Source organism: Engystomops pustulosus, chromosome 10, assembly GCF_040894005.1.
Source record: "Engystomops pustulosus chromosome 10, aEngPut4.maternal, whole genome shotgun sequence".
NCBI classification, from domain to species: Eukaryota; Metazoa; Chordata; class Amphibia; order Anura; family Leptodactylidae; genus Engystomops; species Engystomops pustulosus.
In genome coordinates, this window is record NC_092420.1 from 102693703 (window position 1) to 102717901 (window position 24199).

General features: G+C 47.5%; 1 protein-coding gene across 3 annotated transcripts in view; it reads left to right on the plus strand.

The window, feature by feature from the left end:
- Positions 1 to 24199, plus strand: part of AK5 (adenylate kinase 5) — a 142183-nt gene that overhangs the window by 83986 nt on the left and 33998 nt on the right. For all 3 annotated transcript variants that reach the window (XM_072127987.1, XM_072127986.1, XM_072127985.1), the window contains exons 8-10: positions 9991 to 10067; positions 18183 to 18225; positions 19442 to 19477. In XM_072127987.1, coding sequence (XP_071984088.1) covers positions 9991 to 10067; positions 18183 to 18225; positions 19442 to 19477 — 156 coding nt within the window. The remainder of the gene's footprint in view (positions 1 to 9990; positions 10068 to 18182; positions 18226 to 19441; positions 19478 to 24199) is intronic.

Below are 24199 nucleotides of genomic sequence, written 5' to 3' on the forward strand. Positions count from 1 at the left end.
ACACAGTGATGTCACAGTACAGAGATAATACACAGTGATGTCACAGTACAGGGATAATACACACAGTGATGTCACAGTACAGGGATAATACACACAGTGATGTCACAGTACAGGGATAATACACACAGTGATGTCACAGTACAGGGATAATACACACAGTGATGTCACAGTACAGGGGATAATACACACAGTGATGTCACAGTACAGAGATAATACACAGTGATGTCACAGTACAGGGATAATACACACAGTGATGTCACAGTACAGGGATAATACACACAGTGATGTCACAGTACAGGGATAATACACACAGTGATGTCACAGGACAGGGATAATACACACAGTGATGTCACAGTACAGGGATAATACACACAGCGATGTCACAGTACAGGGATAATACACACAGTGATGTCACAGTACAGGGGATAATACACACAGCGATGTCACAGTCAGGGCCGGATTAAAGGAGGGGCTCCTGGGGCTCTAGCCCCGGGGCCCCCACCACTTTCACTTTTTAAGGGGCCCCCACCAGTTTCCGACAGTCAGTCGATCACTACATGCTGCTGCCAAAACAGTGCATCAGCAATCTCCCCCAGCGATGGCAGCTGTGCCTTCAGTGGCCGGCGACTGCCTGAAGAGCGAGGAAGAGCATCATGGGATCACTGGAAGGGAAGGTGAGGGTAAGTATGAAGTTTATTATTTTGTGGCCATTTTCTACAGGGGACTGGCAGCTAAATTCTACAGGGGGCTTGTGGCTGTATACTACAGGGAGCCGGTGGCTGTATTCTACAGGGGGCTGCAGGCTATAAACTACAGGGTCTGGCAGGCTATATACTAAAGAGTCTGGCAGGCTTTATACTTCCAAAAACATTGTTGGAAGGGCCCCCACCAGTTTGTGCCCAGGGGCCCCCACCACCCTTAATCCGGCCCTGGTCACAGTACAGGTATAATACACACAGTGATGTCACAGTACAGGGATAATACACACAGTGATGTCACAGTACAGGTATAATACACACAGTGATGTCACAGTACAGGGATAATACACACAGTGATGTCACAGTACAGAGATAATACACACAGTGATGTCACAGTACAGGGATAATACACACAGTGATGTCACAGTACAGGGATAATACACACAGTGATGTCACAGTACAGAGATAATACACACAGTGATGTCACAGTACAGGGATAATACACACAGTGATGTCACAGTACAGGGATAATACACACAGTGATGTCACAGTACAGAGATAATACACACAGCGATGTCACAGTACAGAGATAATACACACAGCGATGTCACAGTACAGAGATAATATACACAGCGATGTCACAGTACAGGGATAATACACACAGTGATGTCACAGTACAGGGATAATACACACAGTGATGTCACAGTACAGGGGTAATACACACAGCGATGTCACAGTACAGGATAATACACACAGTGATGTCACAGTACAGGGATAATACACACAGTGATGTCACAGTACAGGGATAATACACACAGCGATGTCACAGTACAGGGATAATACACACAGTGATGTCACAGTACAGAGAGAATACACACAGTGATGTCACAGTACAGAGATAATACACACAGTGATGTCACAGTACAGGGATAATACACACAGCGATGTCACAGTACAGGAATAATACACACAGTGATGTCACAGTACAGAGATAATACACACAGTGATGTCACAGTACAGAGGTAATACACACAGTGATGTCGCAGTACAGAGGTAATACACACAGTGATGTCACAGTACAGGGATAATACACACAGTGATGTCTCAGTACAGGGATAATACACACAGTGATGTCACAGTACAGGGATAATACACACAGTGATGTCTCAGTACAGAGATAATACACATAGTGATGTCACAGTACAGAGATAATACACATAGTGATGTCACAGTACAGAGATAATACACACAGTGATGTCACAGTACAGGGATAATACACACAGTGATGTCACAGTACAGGGATAATACACACAGTGATGTCACAGTACAGGATAATACACACAGTGATGTCACAGTACAGGGGATAATACACACAGCGATGTCACAGTACAGGAATAATACACACAGCGATGTCACAGTACAAGGATAATACACACAGTGATGTCACAGTACAGAGATAATACACACAGTGATGTCACAGTACAGAGGTAATACACACAGTGATGTCGCAGTACAGAGGTAATACACACAGTGATGTCACAGTACAGAGATAATACACACAGTGATGTCACAGTACAGGGATAATACACACAGTGATGTCACAGTACAGGGATAATACACACAGTGATGTCACAGTACAGGGATAATACACACAGTGATGTCACAGTACAGAGATAATACACACAGTGATGTCACAGTACAGGGGATAATACACACAGCGATGTCACAGTACAGAGATAATACTCAGGGTTGGGTAACACAGAATACACTGGATAAGTGCGGGAAGGGAAAACACAAACAGACTGACAAACATAAAACACCAGATTAGTAGCCGGAGTCACAGCGAGAGGGAAAGTCAAGAGCAAAATCAGGAAGCAAAAGGTCAACGTCAAAAACAAGAGATCACAACAATCCAGACACAGAGCGAGTCACACCTAATGCAGAGAGCGAGCGATGGAGGGATGTCACACACCGGCACAGGCGACTAGTGACACCAGAACCGCCAGAACCTGATCGGAGCCCCTCATGGTGCAGAACAACCAAGCACAATAGCCGGCACCATGCAGAGGTACCACAACTCCCAGCAGTCTAGAGCACAACCCCTAAACAGCGCGAGGTCTTAGCAGCCGCTGTCCGGAGCGCGCACCAGAGACTGCTGGTAGCGGACGAGAGGTGGAGTCTGCGCGGAGACGCGCCGGAGGTCGTAGAACGCTGCCAGCACCACCAGAAGCACCAGAAGTCCCAGCATTCTCCCCTGTGGACCTGACAGGTGCAGCCACCATTACAGAGGCAAGAAAATGTAACTGAAAAAATATTGTATGCATCAAGATCCTAAGCGCCACCTAGTGGCGGCTGCAGTAATCTAAGATGTGAGCATTTCCCAGAGATCTGAGCACACACTCTGTCCCTCCGCTGTCTCCTTGTAGATTCGGCTCCCAGGAATAGATGGAGGTAAAAGCAGACACTCTAGTTTTTTGGCACAGTTTAAATTCAGCAAATCCTCCCCAAGAGTTTGAAGATTTCGAGCTTCTGATTTCCTGTGCAGGACATTGGGTCCATGCTGGTACTTGTAGTGCTCCGGGCAGTCTGCTATTACATTGTATCCACACTCCTCTTATCCCAGCCCTGTGTCCCAGCCCCCGGGAGCCGCTGCCACGTCACGTGGACGGCGCAGGATACAACGTATCAGATTTCTTCTTATTTTGTGCTTTTGGCTCTGAAGTTATTTTTTTCCTGGTTGTTAAGGGCAACAGTGGAATCCAGGGATGATGAGTGTAACATCACTTTATTAAGTCTTTACTGACGCTCGTCACATGATCACAGTCCAGTGGGACTCGGACGACCATTATGGGATCAGGCTAGAACTTTTTGGAAAGCCGGTAACCAGGGAGGCTCCACTGGGGCAACTCCTTCCCCCGAAAACGTCTAAAATAGGCAAAAATGTAACAAAGTAAAGAGCATAAGTAAATGGACTTGTACAGAGATGGAGCTTCACTACAGCAGAGCACAAAGTTGCAGGGACCAGAGGTCGCAATAACATCTGTACAGGGATCATAGACGCTTGTACACGCAGTTTGATGCTTTGAAATAAGTCTCATACAAATAAGGAAAACCCTTTGGTGATGTAATGGACCTTCTGAGCTGTCACTATGCCCTGGCAGGTAACACATTGGGGGTCATTTACTAAAGGTCCGAATTGCACATTTTCGTCGGGTTTCCCGAATATTTCCGTTTTGCGCCGAATTGCCCCGGGATTTTGGCGCACGCGATCTGATTTTGCTGCATCGGAGCCAGCTTTCACGCGACAGAAATCGGGAAGGCGTGGCCGTCGGACAACCTGACGGATTTGGACAAACCGTGGAATTTAAAAAACGGATTTGTGTCGCAAGATCAGCACTTACATGCACCATGAAGAAGCAGGTGAACTCCGGCGGACCATCGGCGCAGCAGCGGCACCTGCTGGACATCGGGCGCATGGACCTTAGTGAATCCCGGCAGACGCAAATCTCTAGATTCTAGATCCCTTCACATTGGTGGAAAAAAAGGTGATCAGGTGATTACTTCCCCTAGTGTCCCCAAAATCCAATAAATTCAGGTTTTTCCCATAGATTGCAGTGTTATTCAGATTGAGCATTACCCCTATTCTCACATCCCAGGGGAGGTCCAGGGGGTCAGATCACCACGGATCATCTTGGAGACGACCCCTCTCTGTTTGGTAGATTTTTGTGGATAATGTTGCTACATTTTTCGGGCTGGTCGGATCTGTCCAGTTCTGTCCCTGGAGTCGGACTCATTACCTGCTCTGTGATTGATGAAGTGATGAATCAGGGCCGCCCTTTAGTAACCCTGCGCTTGCTCCTGGCGCTGACCTTGTCTATTGATCGCGCTCTGTTCATTATCCTGATCCATAGCTAGAACTTTATTACAACTCACTGACCGCGCAGGGCAATAATGACTCGTCCTCCTTGACCTTCCTGGATCCTCTCACTCCATTGTGTCGGCTGATGGAATCTGAATTTCCCCAGACGTTTCTCCGTAAGAGGGCATTGTGGGTAAATTGGCGGAGATGAATTATTTTGATAGCCGCTCTGTACGGATTGTTTATCTCTATCGGTGGCAAAGCTAAAAGTCCTCAGCGACACATCCGGACGTAGAAGATTGACCCAAAGTGCAGAGGTCATGTGATGGGGTCAGTGCTTGGTAGGTCAGTGACCCTAATAGCGGGATGTCTCTAGGATGGATGAGCCAGAACGCTTGTACAGTAGAGGCAGCCAGCTTGGTGGTTACAGAAGTCTCGGTGAGGTTGTACTGTAGTTGCAGATTAATGAATGTAATAAAATTGTATTAAACACATTCATGAATCTGATATTTATTGCTGAACAAGAGGCACAACTTACTAGAAACAGTAATCAGACCGAGAAGCTGCAGCATGGCCGCCATCTTGAAAGCCGCCATATTGGATCAAGTTAGTCCAGTGGGAAGGTGGTCATGTCGATTGGCGCAATCAGATCTCTAATAACTTTCCATTGATAAACCATAGGAGATATTACAGATCTGATTGTTGCAATCGATATTGGAGACAATTCTGGTCTATTTTGATTTGTTACATGACCATCTTCCTATGGATCCAATATGGCGGCTTTCAGGATGGGCGTGGCCTCTGTATGTATAATCCTATAGTAATGGAGTGATCCGGCTCCGGCGCTATTATCCTCCATCACCTCGCGTTCCTCCGTCTGCAGGTAGGTGCTCGCGGCGCGGTACGTGATTGATAATGTGACGTATAATTTGCATGTGAATGTATTCGTCTGGGACGTTTCTGGTGTTTTTCTGGGTTTTCTGTAATTACCGCCAGGAGATAACCTTTTATTGCGCTCATTACGGATCGTTGGGGAGACGTTTTGCCTCGTTGGCATCTGATAAATGTTAATAAGTTTTCATGGTCGTCTGAATCCGTAATGTGGGAGAGTAATTGTTACTTCACAATGTGATCGGCCTCCGTATAGTCACCGCTCACAGTATAGGGGGGCGCAGGATGATAATCATAGACTAGGAGGGGGTCATATTAAAGGGGCGGTTCACAGATTCTAATGCCCCTCCCCTACAGGGGCGGGGTTATGCATAATAAAAGCCAATGCCATTGTGGGGGGTCCCAGAAATCAGGGGGGGCACGAATGTTGTATTAGGGAAAGAGGGACCAAAGCTGCAGCGTCCTGACCCACTGCCTTTGACCCCTGACCCTTCCCCCTACTGCACCTACACAATGGGGGTCATTTACTAAGGGCCCGATTCGCGTTTTCCCGACGTGTTACCCGAATATTTCCGATTTGCGCCGGGTAAGTAAATCTGCCCCAATATGTATACAATGGGGCAGATTTACTTACCCGGTCCGTTCGCGATCCAGCGGCGCGTTCTCTGCACTGGATTCGGGTCCGGCCGGGATTTATGATGGTAGTTCCTCCGCCTTCCACCAGGTGGCGCTGCTGCGCTGAAGTCCGCTGGAATGCCTCGAAATACACCGGCCTATCCAGGATGAAGGTGAGTGAAATTTTCGCGACACAATTTTTTTTTTAAATGCGGCGGTTTTTCCGAATACGTCGGGTTTTCGTTCGGCCACGCCCCCCGATTTCCGTCGCGTGCATACCGACGCCGATGCGCCAAATTCCGATCGCGTGCGCCAAAAACCCGGGGCAATTCAGGTACATTCGGCGCAAACCGGAAATATTCGGGTAACACGTCGGGAAAACGCAAATCGGGCCCTTAGTAAATGACCCCCAATGTATAATCTCTTCCTAATGGCCTCTACATAGGATAAGACAGACTCCCCAACACGTAACGTGCCCCCATTCCTGCCACTGCTCCCAAAATCTCTATAATGTGCCCCTTTCTGTGACCTATAACCACCCCCCAAATTGTATAATGACCCCTAATGTGGCCCAGCAGCTAAAAATGCTCTTCTGCTCCTTCACTTATAATACCCCCTTTATTTAGCCCCCACTTATAGTACCCCCCTCAAGTAGCCCCCTCTTTTAATACCCCCTTCATGAAGCCCCCTCTTATAATACCCCTTTCATGTAGCCCCCTCTTATAATGCCCCTTTCATGTAGCCCCCACTTATAATACCCCCTTCATGAAGCCCCCTCTTATAATACCCCCTTCATGTAGCCCCCACTTATAATACCCCCTTCATGTAGCCCCCTCTTATAATACCCCCTTCATGTAGCCCCCACTTATAGTACCCCCCTCAAGTAGCCCCCTCTTTTAATACCCCCTTCATGAAGCCCCCTCTTATAATGCCCCTTTCATGTAGCCCCCACTTATAATACCCCCTTCATGAAGCCCCCTCTTATAATACCCCCTTCATGTAGCCCCCACTTATAATACCCCCTTCATGTAGCCCCCTCTTATAATACCCCCTTCATGTAGCCCCCACTTATAATACCCCCTTCATGTAGCCCCCTCTTATAATACCCCTTCATGTAGCCCCCTCTTATAATACCCCCTTCATGTAGCCCCCTCTTATAATACCCCCTTCATGAAGCCCCCTCTTATAATACCCCCTTCATGTAGCCCCCTCTTATAATACCCCCTTCATGAAGCCCCCTCTTATAATACCCCCTTCATGTAGCCCCCACTTATAATACCCCCTTCATGTAGCCCCCTCTTATAATACCCCTTCATGTAGCTCCCTCTTATAATACCCCCTTCATGTAGCCCCCTCTTATAATACCCCCTTCATGTAGCCCCCTCTTATAATACCCCCTTCATGTAGCCCCCACTTATAATACCCCCTTCATGTAGCCCCCACTTATAATACCCCCTTCATGTAGCCCCCACTTATAATACCCCCTTCATGTAGCCCCCACTTATAATACCCCCTTCATGTAGCCCCCACTTATAATACCCCCTTCATGTAGCTCCCTCTTATAATACCCCCTTCATGTAGCCCCCACTTATAATACCCCCTTCATGTAGCCCCCACTTATAATACCCCCTTCATGTAGCTCCCTCTTATAATACCCCCTTCATGTAGCTCCCTCTTATAATACCCCTTCATGTAGCCCCCTCTTATAATACCCCTTCATGTAGCTCCCTCTTATAATACCCCCTTCATGTAGCCCCCTCTTATAATACCCCCTTCATGTAGCTCCCTCTTATAATACCCCTTCATGTAGCCCCCTCTTATAATACCCCCTTCATGTAGCTCCCTCTTATAATACCCCCTTCATGTAGCTCCCTCTTATAATACCCCTTCATGTAGCCCCCTCTTATAATACCCCCTTCATGTAGCTCCCTCTTATAATACCCCCTTCATGTAGCTCCCTCTTATAATACCCCTTCATGTAGCCCCCTCTTATAATACCCCCTTCATGTAGCCCCCTCTTATAATACCCCCTTCATGTAGCCCCCTCTTATAATACCCCCTTCATGAAGCCCCCTCTTATAATACCCCCTTCATGTAGCTCCCTCTTATAATACCCCTTCATGTAGCCCCCTCTTATAATACCCCCTTCATGTAGCTCCCTCTTATAATACCCCCTTCATGAAGCCCCCTCTTATAATACCCCCTTCATGTAGCTCCCTCTTATAATACCCCTTCATGTAGCCCCCTCTTATAATACCCCCTTCATGTAGCTCCCTCTTATAATACCCCCTTCATGAAGCCCCCTCTTATAATACCCCTTCATGTAGCCCCCTCTTATAATACCCCCTTCATGTAGCTCCCTCTTATAATACCCCTTCATGTAGCCCCCTCTTATAATACCCCCTTCATGTAGCTCCCTCTTATAATACCCCCTTCATGTAGCTCCCTCTTATAATACCCCTTCATGTAGCCCCCTCTTATAATACCCCCTTCATGTAGCTCCCTCTTATAATACCCCCTTCATGTAGCTCCCTCTTATAATACCCCTTCATGTAGCCCCCTCTTATAATACCCCCTTCATGTAGCCCCCTCTTATAATACCCCCTTCATGAAGCCCCCTCTTATAATACCCCCTTCATGAAGCCCCCTCTTATAATACCCCCTTCATGTAGCTCCCTCTTATAATACCCCTTCATGTAGCCCCCTCTTATAATACCCCCTTCATGTAGCTCCCTCTTATAATACCCCCTTCATGAAGCCCCCTCTTATAATACCCCTTCATGTAGCCCCCTCTTATAATACCCCCTTCATGTAGCTCCCTCTTATAATACCCCCTTCATGTAGCCCCCTCTTATAATACCCCCTTCATGTAGCTCCCTCTTATAATACCCCTTCATGTAGCCCCCTCTTATAATACCCCCTTCATGTAGCTCCCTCTTATAATACCCCCTTCATGAAGCCCCCTCTTATAATACCCCTTCATGAAGCCCCCTCTTATAATACCCCCTTCATGTAGCTCCCTCTTATAATACCCCCTTCATGAAGCCCCCTCTTATATTGCCCTCTTTAGCAGCCTCCTTCCTCGTTACCCCCCCCCCACACATTAATGCCCCCGCTTGTCTTTTGGCCCTGGAGGATTAAGATCGCACGTATTCAGGGACCGACCTCCCACTGCCCAGGACAACAAGGCAGACCCTAAAATCCGGGACAATTGGGAGGAATGAACTAGGAGGAGGTGAGGGGTCATCGTGCGCCCCCTCTGTGCTGTCCACCGCGATGGCCTCCTCAGGGTTGCGATACGGTTTCCAGGGCTCAGCGTTATCCTGCTCTGCACGCACACGGTCCTGCTCCTGGTGCTTCCTGAACCCCACGAAGGACGCGTGATCTCCGCCACCCGGGATTGGCTGCACCAGGCGTCTTCCTCGCTGCGTCGCTGATCACGTTACGGTTCGGCAGGTGAAATCCTGAAGTTTTTACCTGCGATTTTCATCAGTTTTCGACCCGATTCATTATCATTTGTTGTTATTCACGCCCGTAAAACGCGTGTGACAAAGAGTGAAGATCGAGGCCTCTGTGACGACCGTCTGTGTCTGAGGGCGAAGCGTTTTGATGCGTCTACGGAGACTTGTATGGGGGATTATTCACACACGCGACTTGCAAAGTAAAGCACAAAGAGTTTCACGAGTGTCGGACTAAACCTATTGACACAATGGGACAGAGGGCACAGCGCGTTCTGCAGACGCTGGTGTGAATGGGGCCCTAGTCATACGGTATAATAATAGAGCTGAGTATCTCGGGGTCTGGACAATCCCTTTAATGTGGCACCTGACAATCAGGTGACAGGTGGTGATAGACTTCCCCTCTAAGTCTATAAGGATGTAGAATGAGTAGCAGAGACGTTACAGATCGTCTATTCTCTGTCCGCAGGACCCAGCGAGCTCGACCTAAGCCTCATCCTGGACGCCGGGGAAGGAGCCGAGTCACCGGCAGAGACCGACGAGCAGGTACTCACCTCTGTTCTCTCTACAGAAATCCCCTATGAGTATTGTGTCCCCTCCGATCCCGAGCCCCTCCCTGCAGGGCAGTAGTGGGGGGCAATAGGGGCACTTGTATTACTCTTTCCCCAGTGATTGTTGCTATAATACAATGTAATCACAATAAGCCGATTATAATGTGTAGAGGAGGCCGGGAGCAGGTATTTCCCTAGAGCGCCCCCGCAGGTCTGACTGCTGGGTCTCCCACCAATCACAACAACAGACCCCCGCGATTGAGATCCTGTTCTGATATGGATCTGCAGGTCGAGCGCTCCTACTGCTGCTCCATTTCATTTTATGGGAGTGTCAGAAATTGCTGAGCACAGCGCTTGGTTGTCACTCTCATAGACAGTGAATGGGAGCGTCAGAGATACCAGAGCGCTGCGCTGAGCACTTAGTGACCCCATTCTGGTGATCGGCAGGGTTCCTTCCTTGTGATTTGTGAAGGTCCCAGCAGATGGACGACCCCTTTAAGCCCTTTACATCCGGTTTCCTCCCTGTATCCAGCGCCTCGCTGCTGCCGCTATCTGTATATTTTGGGAATATACTTTCCTCGGATGGATGTATTCCCGGCACGCAGCCGCGCTCTCTGCAGCTCATTATAAATAGTAGAAATTACTGAAGCCTCATTTGCCGAGAAATTTAATTTTAGGTCAATTAAGTTTTGCGCTCGCCGAGAGCTTTTTATGTAACTTCCTAATTGGTCGCGTTTTATGAATTTCCGGGATGATGTTCCCTCTGATTTCCCCGCTCGGTACATGGGAGAGGCGCTTGTGATTTCCCAAAAATTCTGCAGGTCTCTCCGTTTTACTGTTACCTGCGATTTGAGGAGTAAAGCGGTTTCCATGGCAACTGGCGATTGTAGCGCGGAGAGAATTCCGTGACATAAGATTTTCTCCTTCTCTCGGACGCAGGGACGGAGATTGTGTGCAGCTCCCTGAGAAAATCCATGGGAAACCGCCCGGGGGGACATGTCAGCACTTGTCTGCCCCATCACGCCCCCCCCTCAAATCAGCCGCCGTAATAGGACCTATTATTAACCCTAAAACACAGAAGGGAGAGGAGCAGGGGCCATGCTATCCCCCAATACACATCTACAGGGGAACACTGCAAGAGGGGGGGTCTCCTTATGGTTAGACACTTTCCTGACTGGTTGTATCCCTGGTCATGTGATGTCACACAGGTGCACGAAATGTAGAGTTATAAAAGTTATACATATGGGTGCTCAGGCCTTGTCACCCAAAAGCCACAGGGAACCCGTATTTTAAATTGTGCACCTCCCCCACACACAGGTGACCTCGCCCTATGAACCCCACCCTATAAACAGCCGCGTCTTCCCTCCTTTTGGCTCCTCCATGTGGATGGACGATTTATGTGGGAATAATTCCCAGAGGATTTTACACAGAGAGATTCTCCCGGAGCAGGAAAAAAAGATGTGTCAGCGCAGCGCTGCCCCCCACCTGTCACATGGACCCCTCCGCGCTGCCCCCCCCACCTGTCACATGGACCCCTCCGCGCTGCCCCCCCCCACCTGTCACATGGACCCCTCCGCGCTGCCCCCCCCACCTGTCACATGGACCCCTCCGCGCTGCCACCCACCTGTCACATAGACCCCTCCACGCTGCCACCCACCTGTCACATAGACCCCTCCACGCTGCCACCCACCTGTCACATAGACCCCTCCGCGCTGCCCCCCCACCTGTCACATGGACCCCTCCGCGCTGCCCCCCACCTGTCACATAGACCCCTCCGCGCTGCCTGCATGTACTCAGGGAAGACACAAGGTTACAGAGGAAGTGTCGCTGTCTCTACTCTGGTACACAAGGAGGGGGTGTATGATTTTATTCTACTACTTAAAGGGATTGTCCATCAATCATTTTTTTTATAGGACATCAACTACCAGGATGAAACCCAGCACTGACAGACTGGTGTGCGCCCCCTATGGCAGGATCTGCTCTTCTCTAAGCTTCTTATGCCCTAGTTTTTATTTTTAAAAATGTACTTAAAACATTATGCAAATGAGCCTGAGGGGCTCCCAGGGTCCCAAATGCTCCTCATGTTAATTTGCATAATTTTGTAATCCTTAAAAAAAAAAAAACCAGGGTATAAGAAGCTTAGAGAAGAGCGGATCCTGCCAGAGGGGGCGCACACCAGCAGGTCAGTGCTGGGTTTACAGGCCTTCATCCTGGTGGTAGGTTTCCTACAAAGAAGCTCCGAGTGGAATAAGAAACACCAGAAAACCATGTGGGGGCATTGGAGGGCAATATACCATGTGGGGGTAATATACTGTACAATGTATAAAACCTGCAGCCAGTGGTCTGATTACTCACCTCTCCAGGACAATTGTGTCTGTGTTGTTAGTGGCAGAAAAAATACATTTATATTCCAGGATTGTAGCTGGATTCGGAGCACTCTGGTGCGCTGGACTGTGAGATCTCTCAGAGGGGAGGGGCTGTGCTGTGCTCCGCATCCAGCTGCAATCCTGTTACTACTGAGATTACACAGATCTCCAGGGACAATGCCCGACTCTGCCTGGAGCTTTGTTTGATCAAAACTGGGGTTGGGGGCACATAAAAATAAAAAAGGTTTTCATGGTGTTTGTGGTATCAGTGTCACATTAATACAGACACCTCCCAAATCTTACAGCGCAGAAACGTGGACTATGCGCCACGGAATATTTATTTTTGCTAAGCCACGCCTATTTTCTTAAGCCACCCCCCCCCCCAGTTCACTGTCACATTGTATCTCTGCCCTGTTACATTGTTCCCCCCAAGCTGCTCCCCCTCTTATTACCCCCAGGAGCTCCCCCATTTAGGGATTTTTCCGGCTGTTGCTGTGGCCTATGGAGATTCTCCCCAGAACAGCGCCCCCCGTGTCACATGGCCCAAACTGCAGCAATGGCCACTGTCAGGAAGAAGTTCGTTTTCTTCCAGAACTTTGCTCCATTTTCCAACATTTCCTGACAATGAACATTATTCCGTGTCCCGGAGCGGATGAGATGTGTGACCTCTGACCTGGGAGGTGTCCTGCTCCCTACGTGTGGATTCATTAGTCCTCGCTAATTATCATTGGAGCTGCTGGATGTGACGAGCATCATGTCGGGCAGTAATCAGCAGGATGTGGCGCCAGCACAGCAGACACAGCGGGGTCTTTGTATCCAGGTGAAGAGTTTTAGGTCTTAGTGTAAGACACTGCAGCGCCCCCACTGTCCGGATGTAGTCCAGGGTATTGCAACTCCACATCATTCATTTTACTAGTTATTGTCCCTTAAGATCTGTGTCATACCTCTGTAGGATGAGGAGCTGCAGGACTGTGAAATCTGGAATTAGATACCAGGATTGAAGCTAAACTAGGAGCACTGGAGGAGTGTCCTCACACTGCTGTGCTCTTAGCTCTCTGCATTGAGCAGCTCCACAGCCCCTTACCACGTTCTGCTTCTGCTTGAATACTACAGCAGAGGTTAGGCGATGAATAGCTCAACGCACAGAGCTAAGAGCACAGCAGTGTGAGGATACTCCCCAAGAAGCTACAATCCTGGAATAAAAAATCCATATCTCACAGTCCTGCTGCTACTAAGAAACACTCTCCGTGCTCATAAATCACCTTCCAAGGACAATACCTCACACTGGCTACAGAGAGCACAGAGCACAGCAGTGTGAGGACACCACCCAGAAGCTACAATACTGGAATTTTATTTCACATTTCACAGTCCTGCTGCTACTAACATTAACAATAATAATTATTTTTTTATATAGTGCACACAGATTACACAGCGCTGCACAGAGCTTGCCAAATTGGTCCCTGTCCCCAATGGGGTCACAATCTAATCACCTACCAGTATGTGTTGGAGTGTGGGAGGAAACCGGAGGACCCGGAAGAAACCCACACAAACACGGAGAGAACATACAAACTCTTTGCAGATGTTGAACTGGATGGGAATTGAACCCAGGACCCCAGTGCTGTATACACGAAGGTCTGATTACACATCTCTCCAGGTACAATACATAACACTGGCTGCAGAGAGCACAGAGCACAGCAGTGTGAGGTCTGATTACACATCTCTCCAGGGACAATACATAACACTGGCTGCACAGAGCACAGAGCACAGCAGTGTGAGGTCTGATTACACATCACTCCAGGGACAATACATAACACTGGCTGCAGAGAGCACAGAGCACAGCAGTGTGAGGTCTGATTACACATCTCTCCAGGGACAGTACATAACCCTGGCTGCAGAGAGCACAGAGCACAGCAGTGTGAGGTCTGATTACACATCTCTCCAGGGACAGTACATAACACTGGCTGCAGAGAGCACAGAGCACAGCAGTGTGAGGTCTGATTACACATCTCTTCAGGGACAATACATAACACTGGCTGCAGAGAGCACAGAGCACAGCAGTGTGAGGTCTGATTACACATCTCTCCAGGGACAATACATAACACTGGCTGCAGAGAGCACAGAGCACAGCAGTGTGAGGTCTGATTACACATCTCTTCAGGGACAATACATAACACTGGCTGCAGAGAGCACAGAGCACAGCAGTGTGAGGTCTGATTACACATCTCTCCAGGGACACTACATAACACTGGCTGCAGAGAGCACAGGGCACAGAAGTGTGAGGTCTGATTACACATCTCTCCAGGGACAATACATAACACTGGCTGCAGAGAGCACAGAGCACAGCAGTGTGAGATCTGATTACACATCTCTCCAGGGACAATACATAACACTGGCTGCAGAGAGCACAGAGCACAGCAGTGTGAGGTCTGATTACACATCTCTCCAGGGACTATACATAACACTGTCTGCAGAGAGCACAGCAGTGTGAGGTCTGATTACACATCTCTCCAGGGACAATACATAACACTGGCTGCAGAGAGCACAGAGCACAGCAGTGTGAGGTCTGATCACATCTCTCCAGGGACAATACATAACACTGGCTGCAGAGGGCACAGAGCACAGCAGTGTGAGGTCTGATTACACATCTCTCCAGGGACAGTACATAACACTGGCTGCAGAGAGCACAGAGCACAGCAGTGTGAGGTCTGATTACACATCTCTCCAGGGACAATACATAACACTGGCTGCAGAGAGCACAGAGCACAGCAGTGTGAGGTCTGATTACACATCTCTCCAGGGACAGTACATAACACTGGCTGCAGAGAGCACAGAGCACAGCAGTGTGAGGTCTGATTACACATCTCTCCAGGGACTATACATAACACTGGCTGCAGAGGGCACAGCAGGGTGAGGTCTGATTACACATCTCTCCAGGGACAATACATAACACTGGCTGCAGAGAGCACAGAGCACAGCAGTGTGAGGTCTGATTACACATCTCTCCAGGGACAATACATAACACTGGCTGCAGAGAGCACAGAGCACAGCAGTGTGAGGTCTGATTACACATCTCTCCAGGGACAATACATAACACTGGCTGCGGAGAGCACAGAGCACAGCAGTGTGAGGTCTGATTACACATCTCTCCAGGGACAATACATAACACTGGCTGCAGAGAGCACAGCAGTGTGAGGTCTGATTACACATCTCTCCAGGGACTATACATAACACTGGCTGCAGAGAGCACAGCAGGGTGAGGTCTGATTACACATCTCTCCAGGGACAATACATAACACTGGCTGCAGGGAGCACAGAGCACAGCAGTGTGAGGTCTGATTACACATCTCTCCAGGGACAATACATAACACTGGCTGCAGAGAGCACAGAGCACAGCAGTGTGAGGTCTGATTACACATCTCTCCAGGGACAATACATAACACTGGCTGCAGAGAGCACAGAGCACAGCAGTGTGAGGTCTGATTACACATCTCTCCAGGGACAATACATAACACTGGCTGCAGAGAGCACAGAGCACAGCAGTGTGAGGTCTGATTACACATCTCTCCAGGGACAATACATAACACTGGCTGCAGTCTACATGGACAAGTTCCCTTTACATCTCAATTTATTACGAAAAACCCTCCTCTCTCTCACCAAAGAATTTTGCAACATCCCCCATCGGGGCCTTTTCTTGGGGCCTGGAGGCAGCCGGGGCCCGCAGTACCTGAGTGGCTGGCGGTTGCGGCCTAGGGCACGCTGTGGTTACGGTGCTTGGTATGGGGACCGGAGGACTGTCCTACAGCCTGGCAGCTCTCCAGCAGGTGGTGTGTGCAAGAAATATGGAGGGAGAGGCTGGATCTCTGGGGCAACCCCTGAGTGTCTGTAAGATGAGTCCCTGGGTAATTGATGGGGAGCCTGTGGTGGTAACAGCCATATCCAGGGATCAGACGGAGGCGACGTTGTGCAAATCAACTCAGGGTTTTTTAATGAACCACAAGCAGTGGCCAAATGGTCTCACAGCAGATTCTCAAGCTGGAAGAGTCATGGAGAGGGTCCTCAGGAATAGTGCACCAGTCCGGTAGTATACGCAGCCTGGGATGATACAGATGGAGCGGAGTCCGAGTGGTGGAAGCTGCAGTTCTGGGCTTGAGTCTCCAGACTTGCCCTGGGTGTCAGGCAGGAGGACTGAGGCACTAGAGGTTCCCGGGAGCGATGGCTGAGGCAGCACTAAAGGGGTGTCCTAAGTCTGGCTCTCTCTGACTGCACTGAATCAGTATTAGATATATACACATATACACACAGGGCTGTACTGGGTCTCTTGGGCTCGTTATATTTCTCATGATTAATTATAGGTCAGAATGGGGGGGCACCCAAAATACTCCCCTATAACTGCACGTTTCCCATAATACTGTTTTGACAATCTGGGCGGGGCCAATGTGCTTAATAGTTGGTGATTTAAGATGTGTTGTGGGCGTGGTCAGTCAGATGAGGGGCGGAGCTTAAAAGTGTCTGGAAAAAGACGGTTTGTGAACGTGAAGAATGTGAGACGCGTCAAGAGAGAAGTGGGGGGGGGGGGGATATTTATTACAACTGAATGTGGGAACGTTCCGCCAGATGGGGAATGTGTCGTAGAGATGGTTTGGGATCGCGGCCACAAAATCTCTCAGCATCTCATTACCTTCCCCCGCATTGATGCTCGGCCGCTGCCAAGAGACCAGCGGATGATGAGGATTAGTCTGCTGACATTTGATGAGAAATTGGGTTTTGTGCTGAACATTTTTTTATCTCCAAAGTCAAAATTATCATTAAAGAAAACGTCACATTTTGGCACATTTTCTGTTGTAAAGCGAAGAAAACAAATGGAAGGTGCAAAATTCTCCTGGACCATCTACACCTCCTCCAGATTCACCATCCAGTGAGATCCCTGCATCCGATCTATAGAGAGGTTGTTGATGGGGATCAAACCACTGACACAAGTATCTCCCCCAAAGTCATGTGAAAAGGAGGAGAGATGAGTCACTTTTATGCCTGAGATGAGTCACTTTTATGCCTGAGATGAGTCACTTTTATGCCTGAGCTGATATATATTATCGGGGGAGGGGGGGCGGTCATCTCACTGTATATTATATAGTTTTATAATTGGATCATGATAGATATAATTACATCACCTTCAGACTTCCTCGTTAGGAAGAAGTGTTCAAAATAATTCTTATGAAAACTATTTGATAAAGTTTAGTATTTTATGCAAATTAGCTTTCTAGGTGCACTGTGGGCGTGGCTATACCTGCTGGGGCACCTGACTTTTTTCTACATCATCCTACACCCCTTACCACCTCTTTACATAGTGATTGGCGTCCTGTATATAATGAGGTGTGGATGTGGTGCAGCAGCAGTCATGACTCCGCCCCTAGTGCACCAGGAAACTAATTTGCATAAAGACAAAATGACTGGGAATCCGGAAAGGTTTTCCCGAGGATCTTATAAACCTCCGTACACATCGCGGGGTAGACTAGGTGGGGGGAGGTGGTGGATTTGGGAGCTGGTGCCCCCCCCTTTAAGTAAATTTTGGGTGATGATAGCCGGACCCCTCCTCTCACACCTTGCGTCGCCTTCCATTCATATTCCTGTGACTCCTCCGCTTCTACTCAAGGTTTCATTTCCTCAAGTCGTAAATCTGTGATTGCGCAGAACGCGGCAGATAACGCGATTTCTCTTATTATCTTCTCCTTCTTTATCCCTCACAGAGCGAGGATATTGCACTGAGATTCGGAGACGATTATCTAAGAGGTAAGTTCCCGGACCTTCTCATATTTCATATTTTATCTTTGTCAAAATCAATTAGAGAAAGTCGAGTGGCAATGGAAACAGGTGGCGGCAAAGGGAACCCGTCAGCAGATTTTACCCCACTAAACTAGCAGCCCCTCATAAAAAAATCTCCTCCAAAGTAATATGCAAATGAGCCGAGAAGAGTCACTTTTACATTTTACATATAAGATCACCAGGATCTATATGCTGTAGAACTGGAATGTCTGTATCAGACATTTAAAGACATTGGGGGTCATTTACTAAGGGCCCAATTCACGTTTTCCCGACGTGTTACCCGAATATTTCCGATTTGCGCCAATTTCCCCTGAATTGCCCCGGGATTTTGGCGCACGCGATCGGATTGTGGCGCATCGGCGCTGGCATGCATGCAACGGAAATCGGGGGGCGTGGCCGAACGAAAACCCGACGGATGCGGAAAAACCGCCGCATTTAAAACAAAAAAATCTGTCGCGGAGCATGCACTTACATTCACTCAGCCTGACCCGGTGAACTCCAGTGCGTTCTGATGCTCTTCAGCGCAGCAGCGCCACCTGGTGGACGGCGGAGGAACTGCCTTAATAAATCCCGGCCGGACCCGAATCCAGCGGAGAGAACGCGCCGCTGGATCACGAATGGACCGGGTAAGCAAATCTGATTTATTAAGGTAGTTCCTCCGCCGTCCACCAGGTGGCGCTGCTGCGCTGAAGTTCCCTCGAACGCACTGGAATACACCGAGCCGGGCTGAGTGAAGGTAAGTGCAAGCTCCGCAACAAATTTTTTGTTTTTTAAATGTGGCGGTTTTTCTGAATCCATTGGGTTTTCGTTCGGCCATGCCCCCCAATTTCCGTCGTGTGCATGCCAGCGCCGATGCGCCACTATCCGATCCCGTGCAACAAAATCCCGGGGCAATTCAGGGGAAATTGGCGCAAATCGGAAATATTCAGGTGACACGTCGGGAAAACGCGAATCGGGCCCTTAGTAAATGACCCCCAATATTGGGATTGTGAGCTGCTGTTCCGGGTGCGGTCCGGGTGGCGCTGTTTTCATGCTTGAACTGATTTGTGGATCATCTGATAATTTGCCTGTTCGGTCCAATCCTAATTTTTACTGTAATATTTACTATTATTCATTAATTTCCTGCTGGATCTTCTGTGTGTTTCTAATTATTCTCTATAATGTTTTGTGTTTTACTTTATAGAAGAAATCAAGAAGGTGAAAATCGCACTGATGTTGGGTGAGTGACGCGTCTCCACAACCTGTCCAGCAATCTGTAGATTTATAGTTCTTATTGTGTTTCCTATTCACCCTCAGGTGCAACCGTACATACAAAATAGTAGTACAGGATAGGAGTAGTAGTACTGTGCTCATATATACAGGATAGGAGTAGTAGTACTGTGCTGTGCCCATATATACAGGATAGGAGTAGTAGTACTGTGCTGTGCCCATGTATACAGGATAGGAGTAGTAGTACTGTGCAGTGTCCATATATACAGGATAGGAGTAGTAGTACTGTGCTGTGCCCATGTATACAGGATAGGAGTAGTAGTACTGTGCTGTGCCCATGTATACAGGATAGGAGTAGTAGTACTGTGCTGTGCCCATGTATACAGGATAGGAGTAGTAGTACTGTGCTGTATCCATACATACAGGATAGGAGTAGTAGTACTGTGCCTATATATACAGGATAGGAGTAGTAGTACTGTACCCATATATACAGGATAGGAGTAGTAGTACTGTGCCCATATATACAGGACAGGAGTAGTAGTACTGTGCTGTGCTCATATATACAGGATAGGAGTAGTAGTACTGTGCTCATATAAACAGGATAGGAGTAGTAGTACTGTGCTCATATAAACAGGATAGGAGTAGTAGTACTGTGCTCATATAAACAGGATAGGAGTAGTAGTACTGTGCTGTGCTCATATATACAGGATAGGAGTAGTAGTACTGTGCTGTGCTCATATATACAGGATAGGAGTAGTAGTACTGTGCTGTGCTCATATATACAGGATAGGAGTAGTAGTACTGTGCTGTGCCCATATATACAGGATAGGAGTAGTAGTACTGTGCTCATATATACAGGATAGGAGTAGTAGTACTGTGCTGTACACATATATACAGGATAGGAGTAGTAGTACTGTGCTGTGCCCATATATATATACAGGATAGGAGTAGTAGTAATGTGCTGTGCCCATATATATATACAGGATAGGAGTAGTAGTACTGTGCTGTGCTCATATATACAAGATAGGAGTAGTAGTACTTTGCTGTGCCCATGTATACAGGATAGGAGTAGTAGTACTGTGCTGTGCCCATATATACAGGATAGGAGTAGTAGTACTGTGCCCATATATACAGGATAGGAGTAGTAGTACTGTGCTGTGCCCATGTATACAGGATAGGAGTAGTAGTACTGTGCTGTGCCCATATATACAGGATAGGAGTAGTAGTACTGTGCTGTGCCCATATATACAGGATAGGAGTAGTAGTGCTGTGCTCATATATACAGGATAGGAGTAGTAGTACTGTGCTGTGCCTATATATACAGGATAGGAGTAGTAGTGCTGTGCTGTGTCCATATATACAGGATAGGAGTAGTAGTGCTGTGCCCATATATACAGGATAGGAGTAGTAGTACTGTGCTGCGCCCATGTATACAGGATAGGAGTAGTAGTACTGTGCTGTGCCCATATATACAGGATAGGAGTAGTAGTACTGTGCTGTGCCCATATATACAGGATAGGAGTAGTAGTGCTGTGCTCATATATACAGGATAGGAGTAGTAGTACTGTGCTGTGCCTATATATACAGGATAGGAGTAGTAGTGCTGTGCTGTGCCCATATATACAGGATAGGAGTAGTAGTGCTGTGCCCATATATACAGGATAGGAGTAGTAGTACTGTGCTGTGCCCATGTATACAGGATAGGAGTAGTAGTACTGTGCTGTGCCCATATATACAGGATAGGAGTAGTAGTGCTGTGCTCATATATACAGGATAGGAGTAGTAGTACTGTGCTGTGCCTATATATACAGGATAGGAGTAGTAGTGCTGTGCTGTGCCCATATATACAGGATAGGAGTAGTAGTACTGTGCTGTGCCCATATATACAGGATAGGAGTAGTAGTGCTGTGCCCATATATACAGGATAGGAGTAGTAGTACTGTGCTGTGCCCATATATACAGGATAGGAGTAGTAGTACTGTGCTGTGCCCATATATACAGGATAGGAGTAGTAGTGCTGTGCCCATATATACAGGATAGGAGTAGTAGTACTGTGCTGTGCCCATGTATACAGGATAGGAGTAGTAGTACTGTGCTGTGCCCATATATACAGGATAGGAGTAGTAGTACTGTGCTGTGCCCATATATACAGGATAGGAGTAGTAGTGCTGTGCTCATATATACAGGATAGGAGTAGTAGTACTGTGCTGTGCCTATATATACAGGATAGGAGTAGTAGTGCTGTGCTGTGTCCATATATACAGGACAGGAGTAGTAGTACTGTGCTGTGCCTATATATACAGGATAGGAGTAGTAGTGCTGTGCTGTGTCCATATATACAGGATAGGAGTAGTAGTGCTGTGCTCATATATACAGGATAGGAGTAGTAGTACTGTGCTGTGTCCATATATACAGGATAGGAGTAGTAGTACTGTGCTGTGCCTATATATACAGGATAGGAGTAGTAGTACTGTGCCCATATATACAGGATAGGAGTAGTAGTACTGTGCTGTGTCCATATATACAGGACAGGAGTAGTAGTAATGTGCTGTGCCCATATATACAGGACAGGAGTAGTAGTACTGTGCTGTGCCCATATATACAGGATAGGAGTAGTAGTACTGTGCTGTGCCCATGTATACAGGATAGGAGTAGTAGTACTGTGCTGTGCCCATGTATACAGGATAGGAGTAGTAGTACTGTGCTGTGCCCATATATACAGGATAGGAGTAGTAGTACTGTGCAGTGCCCATATATACAGGATAGGAGTAGTAGTACTGTGCTGTGCCCATATATACAGGATAGGAGTAGTAGTACTGTGCTGTGCCCATATATACAGGATAGGAGTAGTAGTACTGTGCTGTGCCCATATATACAGGATAGGAGTAGTAGTACTGTACTGTGCCCATATATACAGGATAGGAGTAGTAGTACTGTGCTGTGCCCATGTATACAGGATAGGAGTAGTAGTACTGTGCTGTGCCTATATATACAGTATAGGAGTAGTAGTACTGTGCCCATATATGCAGGATAGGAGTAGTAGTACTGTGCCTATATATACAGGATAGGAGTTGTAGTACTGTGCCCATGTATACAGGATAGGGGTAGTAGTACTGTGCTGTGCCCATATATACAGGATAGGAGTAGTAGTACTATGCCCATATATACAGGATAGGAGTAGTAGTACTGTGCCCATGTATACAGGATAGGGGTAGTAGTACTGTGCTGTGCCTATATATACAGGATAGGAGTAGTAGTACTGTGCTCACATATACAGGATAGGAGTAGTAGTACTGTGCCCATATATGCAGGATAGGAGTAGTAGTACTGTGCAGTGCCCATATATACAGGATAGGAGTAGTAGTACTGTGCTGTGCCCATATATACAGGATAGGAGTAGTAGTACTGTGCTGTGCCCATATATACAGGATAGGAGTAGTAGTACTGTGCTGTGCCCATATATACAGGATAGGAGTAGTAGTACTGTACTGTGCCCATATATACAGGATAGGAGTAGTAGTACTGTGCTGTGCCCATATATACAGGATAGGAGTAGTAGTACTGTGCTGTGCCCATGTATACAGGATAGGAGTAGTAGTACTGTGCTGTGCCTATATATACAGTATAGGAGTAGTAGTACTGTGCCCATATATGCAGGATAGGAGTAGTAGTACTGTGCCTATATATACAGGAAAGGAGTTGTAGTACTGTGCCCATGTATACAGGATAGGGGTAGTAGTACTGTGCTGTGCCCATATATACAGGATAGGAGTAGTAGTACTATGCCCATATATACAGGATAGGAGTAGTAGTACTGTGCCCATGTATACAGGATAGGGGTAGTAGTACTGTGCTGTGCCTATATATACAGGATAGGAGTAGTAGTACTGTGCTCACATATACAGGATAGGAGTAGTAGTACTGTGCCCATATATGCAGGATAGGAGTAGTAGTACTGTGCAGTGCCCATATATACAGGATAGGAGTAGTAGTACTGTGCTGTGCCCATATATACAGGATAGGAGTAGTAGTACTGTGCTGTGCCCATATATACAGGATAGGAGTAGTAGTACTGTACTGTGCCCATATATACAGGATAGGAGTAGTAGTACTGTGCTGTGCCCATATATACAGGATAGGAGTAGTAGTACTGTGCTGTGCCCATGTATACAGGATAGGAGTAGTAGTACTGTGCTGTGCCTATATATACAGTATAGGAGTAGTAGTACTGTGCCCATATATGCAGGATAGGAGTAGTAGTACTGTGCCTATATATACAGGATAGGAGTTGTAGTACTGTGCCCATGTATACAGGATAGGGGTAGTAGTACTGTGCTGTGCCCATATATACAGGATAGGAGTAGTAGTACTATGCCCATATATACAGGATAGGAGTAGTAGTACTGTGCCCATGTATACAGGATAGGGGTAGTAGTACTGTGCTGTGCCTATATATACAGGATAGGAGTAGTAGTACTGTGCTCACATATACAGGATAGGAGTAGTAGTACTGTGCCCATATATGCAGGATAGGAGTAGTAGTACTGTGCTGTGCCTATATATACAGGATCGGAGTAGTAGTACTGTGCCCATATATGCAGGATAGGAGTAGTAGTACTGTGCTGCAGAATAGGACTAGACAGAACACATACTCAGTTACTACCACTGTACTATACGCTTTCTGTGTTCGGGGGATGCAGATAGTAAAGCTGTGACTGATAGGGGGTCCCCT